Source organism: Cryptomeria japonica, chromosome 4, assembly GCF_030272615.1.
Source record: "Cryptomeria japonica chromosome 4, Sugi_1.0, whole genome shotgun sequence".
Lineage (NCBI taxonomy): Eukaryota > Viridiplantae > Streptophyta > Pinopsida > Cupressales > Cupressaceae > Cryptomeria > Cryptomeria japonica.
The window spans coordinates 398,026,419-398,032,418 of record NC_081408.1 but is presented as its reverse complement, the minus strand read 5'-3'; the positions used below and the strand labels follow the sequence as shown (position 1 = coordinate 398,032,418).

The 6,000-nt window shown below is 34.5% G+C and overlaps 1 protein-coding gene across 1 annotated transcript in view; it reads right to left on the bottom strand.

Moving 5' to 3' along the window:
- Positions 1–1,470: 1,470 nt before the first annotated feature.
- LOC131074668 (uncharacterized protein At4g19900) overlaps positions 1,471–6,000 on the bottom strand; it is a 147,072-nt gene continuing 142,542 nt past the window's right edge. The window contains exon 5 of the mRNA XM_058011339.2: positions 1,471–2,406. Within this exon, the coding sequence (XP_057867322.2) occupies positions 2,220–2,406 (187 nt within the window). The 3' untranslated portion in view covers positions 1,471–2,219. The remainder of the gene's footprint in view (positions 2,407–6,000) is intronic.

Below are 6,000 nucleotides of genomic sequence, written 5' to 3'. Positions count from 1 at the left end.
CAGCAATCCATATGATATCATCCTCTTCCTCTAGGATAAAATCAGCTTAAAAAACATTACATATTATTATCATATGCTATTAGTTATAAAGAACAAAACGATATGTAAAACATTTACATGTGTCAGCTTGCCATATGTAACAATAAATTGTCTAGCAAATTTTTTAATTGTTTCCCTCAATTAAATTTCTAATGTGGCCCCTATGGATTGCTGTGTAATATATTATCATATTTGTAACCATATTTGCTTTCACAACTAATCTAAAGAACTAGATGGCACCATTTGCAGAAGATATACGTGCTCTGGGGAAGGCAATGAGGGCAAGCAAGTTCATTCTTGAATCCAAAATTGACAATTTTAAATATATAATTCTTACAAATAGAGAAGATAGCTTATAGTCATTAAATGACTGGTTTTTACATGTATTTAACCAACAAAACGTATAGCTATGCTTGTGAAACTATGTGATAACCACCAAGTGACTCAAACTTCAGATCTAACTCATGTGTGGTGTAGGTACTGCTTACATCCTCAACCGCCTGGCACCTTCTAATCATCCAAATTTGGGCTCTCATCCAACCTCAAGCAAACACAATACACATTCGACAGTCTAATTTCTGGTCAACCTAACCTTAAACAAGAGGGAAAGTAATTACCTATACTTTGATTGTTCATCGAAGTCAGAAATTTTTTTTTCCTAACTTTCTGTTAATTAAAGGGTCAAGAAATCCCTCACTTAGGTGGGGTGCTACGGTGCTCAAATGTCTGTGATTGTTATAGAGGTTCATATGGAGATCATACATCCCCCAAAAATTCCCAAGCCAAGGTTTACATGGAAGGATCTCTTAGGCCAAAATGCATATTCCCCATATATTAAAACCCAGTAACTTTGTTGATATGCATGTCACTGAGTCTAATGCCACGAAAGTGAATTCATGTGTTTTAAGAAAAGATAAATGGGACAACCCCCAAGAATATTGTGTGTTCAAAGTTTTAAGACACTCTTCAAACATCCACTGGTTTTTTATAATCACTCGTCTTAACTTAAAAATTTTAAGTAACTCAGCTGGATGCAACTGTGTTTTATCCGTTTACTTACAAAAATATAGCTTAAAATGTCAAACCTGTAGAAATATCAAGGCATAAAGAAAACTTGTCACTAAACTACATTTGGTCTTGTCCAATATCATCATCTAAAAATTATATGATTAACAATTAATAAAGCAGCAGTTAAGGTTATAAAGCATTGGCTGGCTTCTGACACTGCCATCCAATATCTATATTGTCAACACATCAGAAAGCACACTTGAGCATATTCATGTTAAAACGGATAAAATGCTGCCTTTGTCCAATTTTTTAATTACAGTTCTATGATATGCAAGTTATATGTTACCAGCCAGAAAAGAAGCAAAAGATTGTAAAGCATTGCCCAATTTCTCACAACCCTCCAAATTCTATATTGAAAAAATATGAGAAAGCACAGGAGAATATTCATTGTCAAAATAGATAAAAGACTGTCTATGGAAGAAGTTTCCACAATGTGAACTGACAATGAAGAAGCAGTTTCCAACTTTGTATCCTTGCCATTTGTTTTACTTTTCTAGGGATGGAATCTTCTCTCCTTTATGGAGGTTAAAGTAACTTTTTCAAATTGGTTAATTGGTCTGCACATTACAGCATGGCAGAAACAACACTCAAAGGCACATGCGTAAGGCAGTAATCATGGATATTACAGTGGAGAAAAAACAGCTTGCCTTTAAAATTACAAAGATAAAGATTACATAAGCTAAATTTGCCTTCTAGATGCTGGACCATTGGCAAAAGCACATACAAATCTTGCCCATATCTACAAGCATCGTAATTCACAAAAATGAGAACACCTCTTCCGAATCAAGCAGTGTAGTGGTCAGTCAACCCTTCACCTTCGCCAGATTCCTGCTGAAAGCTTTATAATGGAAACTTAAATTTTAGTGAATTGGCCATTTGTTTTAAAGCTCACATATGCCCTACCTACAGAATGATTGCATCCTTCATTCCCAGGATACATATTAGCTTATACTTCATATATATAAACTCACACTTGTACAGACAAGAAATCAAAGCCTTGCCCTCTGATGTTTGAATCAGCTTCCGTAATTTAGATATATCCTGAAAAATCATGCCACTTTGAAAATCGTAACTGTGTACATGAATTAATATAGCAAGTTCTCTTGGCACTACTACAATAAATCAGTACAATGAAGGCAATGGTAGTTTAGTATTCTCTCAACAAGACTGCCACTTTCAGGAACCAACTTCGATGTTGCACTATTCCAGAGATGCAAAGTGAATGATTCATTCAAAATTCTATTCAAAAGCACTTCTTGCACCTCCTTGTCATATTGAGTGTTGGGTGCTGTGAAATAGCTGTGCACATAAGTCAACAATCAAAAAATGTTTTTAGCACAGAAAAAAATCAATTTCCAGAATAGCTACAGTATGCTTGAAAATTGTTCCTACAGGCTATAAACATAGTGAAAATGATGCTATGTAAAAATTTTCATGGTAGTGACTAACTTTAGCATTAAATGGCTGATTTGCACTAATTTTATTATTTATAGATAATATGGTATTATTGTTAAATTTATTGTCCACTTCTGTGACTGATAATTTCTTACGCAAAATGACAAGAAACTATAATGAGTAAACTAGAATCTAGCTTCACCTGTAAGTGTGAGGACTGTAGGAGAACAATTATCAAAAGTAGCCACCTATGAAAAGATAAATGACGCAAGCAATAATAAAAACAATCTTGCTAGTAACCATCAACAAAAATCGAAACTCTTTATCAACTGGGAGTGGCTTAAATCTTATGATAGACATGTGCCTAGTCAACTGACCAGGTGCTAGGCTCCAAAATCCCAAAAACATAAAGAATTCCAAGCACATGATCCAGTGCAATGAACTGTTTTCTGCAACATTGTTCAAGCTACGATTTGATACTCAACCGTACCATCTGGAGAGCCTTTCAGATCATTTTGTATCTTCAAACGGTTTGGTTTGTGGCTAGATTGGCTTTTGAAATAATCTTTCTTGGCCTTATGCTTATTTGGGGAGCTCACATACCCATTCCCCATCTAAATCCAAAGGCATGAAGACTACACTGGTAAACTGAGGCCTCCCATCTTCTGCATCCTATTAATATTTACATCAATTACCACATTCTCTAGAAATAATCAATCACCTTTTCCCATTTAGAGCAGAGATAAAAGAGTAGTTATGGATGGCAATCACGGGCAAGCAATCACGGACAATTCATCCCTCTCAGCCATAGCCTCAGAGCTGAATTGACATTTTACATAGAGCATTGTTACAAAATTCAAATGGTACCACATATTCCTAGATTATCTGCAGTAACTGTAGTCACTCAGCCTTTTACATCCTTTCCGTATGAAAGTTTACTCATACCAGATTTGCACTCACTGACAACAATATTCCTTGAGAAGATTTTTAATTCTTTAGGAGATAGAGACTTAGGAACACTTCATTTTCTAATGTTCCAATATACTGAGATCCAAGCGAGGCCCTTTAACTTATTCAGAGACACCAGGGAAAATTTCTTTATTTTATTTTATATTCCTGGTTCCCATTAGAGATTAATTTCAGACCTACCAGACTGAGTACATCACCTTACCACCTAATTTTGAACAGCAAGGGATTGAATTGTATTATGGTCATTGGTAATATTGATGTGACAGCTATTCCTCCTTATACTTGTGCATATATAACCCTTGACTATCCTTAAAATTGTGCGGATATAACCAAATCCTCATTGCCAATTTTATGTCCTCTTTCAGGAGAACCTTAACTTGACTGTTACCAAAGGCATAGTACTCTTTTCCTTCAAGGATTGCAATCTCCTCCCCAGAATCTGTATTGGGAAGTTGGGAACGATCTAGAGGTAGATGCTTCTATAGTTAGACGATTCTATTTGCCCTAGCTTGACTGAAAATTCTCCTAAGAGTTCTGTTAGTGACTGGAAATCTGGCTTATATATCTTGAGGAATGTTTTCTTGTGGTTATTGACATGTACTCTTATAATTTCTTGGGTTAAGATCAGTTTTGGTAAACCTGTCTTTACTATTTATTTATTTTAATTTAATCTATTTCTATATTTCTGCCATTTATGATGCTTCAAGCACCTCCTCTTCCTCTCATTGTCGGTTGTCCATTTAGTCCCATTAAACTATTCCTATCATTCTTGAACAGCAATAAATTTTCATTGCATTTACTAATTCCATCACTATACAAATATCTTGCCAATTTCTTCACGATAATAGAATTTTCAGAGGTTAAAATTCTTTCTGCGGAAAATCCTATCTGTTCCTGCTTGACTGTAATCTGTAAACAAGCAAAACAACCTAATAGGAAAAAAGTGAACCCATCTTCAAAGCCAACAGCTATTGCAATCACATATATATCTCAAGGAAACAAGAACGAGCACATGTGCACCGTTCCATAGTATTTAGTAAATAACTTTGTACAATAACTTATAAAGAATATTTGAAAAGTTATACTTATGCTCTATAATTTTTATTGCATACCAAAACTGCAAGAATATGTTACATACATGTCGCACAGGCTTAAGTAGTTTGATTTTATTAAACTGGTGCCATTTTGTTAAATAGTTATCTTACTGAAGGGGCTCAATTGAGCACAATCGGTGAGGGTGATGGTACGTTCTCTAATTACAACATCTACCAAGGTTCAAAACCCCTAGGGTGCACTGAATAAGGGATGAGGCCAGGGTCATGCCTCAAGCAATTTTGACAAAATGGATGCCTGTCAGTCCTTGGCTTTCAGCCAAAAAGGTATCTACTTAGACTCATGCTCCTATATTGGGTTGCAAAAACAATCTAGGTTTGACATAAAACACACCAACAATAAAAATAATAATAATTCTCTACATTTATGACAATATGACTTGTCTTCTTTTCATGTTATTCTTTAACAAGGGTAAAATCTAAAACATTATAAAATTTAATACACTCCAGGATTCATTGGTGCATTAGTTACATATTTGTAATAACCCCCCTGGATTTTAAATTTTTTTATTTTTTTTGTTTGTATAGAAAATGATAACATGAACTTATATTTATGAGAACATACTGTTGTTATTCAACTGATATCAAAATCAGCATACATAATCTACTGCTGCAATTGAACACAATAGAAATTCAAAGCCACATAACAATGCATTGAATAGACAATATTATATAGACAGACATAATATTATGAAAGCAGAGATAGAAATGAACATTACAAGTCTGAAACATCAAATAGCACAAGGTACAGGTATGCCGTTCACTTCAAAGATCACTCCTTATTGCTCATATGACACCCAAACCACTGTAGAAAGTTGCATCCACTGTTCAAGCTTTCATTCTGTTGTCCTCATTTTTGTAATCTAAAAATGAAGGCAACCCCTTTGAATTTTTCTTCGTAAAAAACTCATATCATTATGTCTCTAATGCACGCTTTTTGAGGTCAAAATTTATCTTGATTAATGTCTAATCAATTGTGCATTTTCTTTTGGTTTTCCTTGTTAAGTTTCGGCTGTTTTCGGTTTTGTTTTTCCTTCTCTTAGTTTGAAATCGGGTTTCTAGTGTCTTATTGCAAGTTGAAGAACTTTTTGGAGGTATTGCAAGTGAACTTTATTAACTTGTAATCAGGTCTTCAAGACCCAATTTCAAGTGAGTAGAGTTAGTTTTCTTTCTTACTTGTAGTCGTGGTTTTTAAACCCGATTACGATTTTGGTTTTCTTTTTCTAGTTTGCAAGTGTTCTTTTTACTTGCAATCAGGTCTTTATGACCCGATTACAAGTAAGTGAAGTCTTTTTTATACAAGTTTTGGCATATGTAATCAGGGGTCTAAGGCTCGATTACACTTTAATTTCCTCTTTTCTTCTATCTTATAATACTTGCAATCAGGCTCTTAGAACCCGATTACAAGTATTTATGT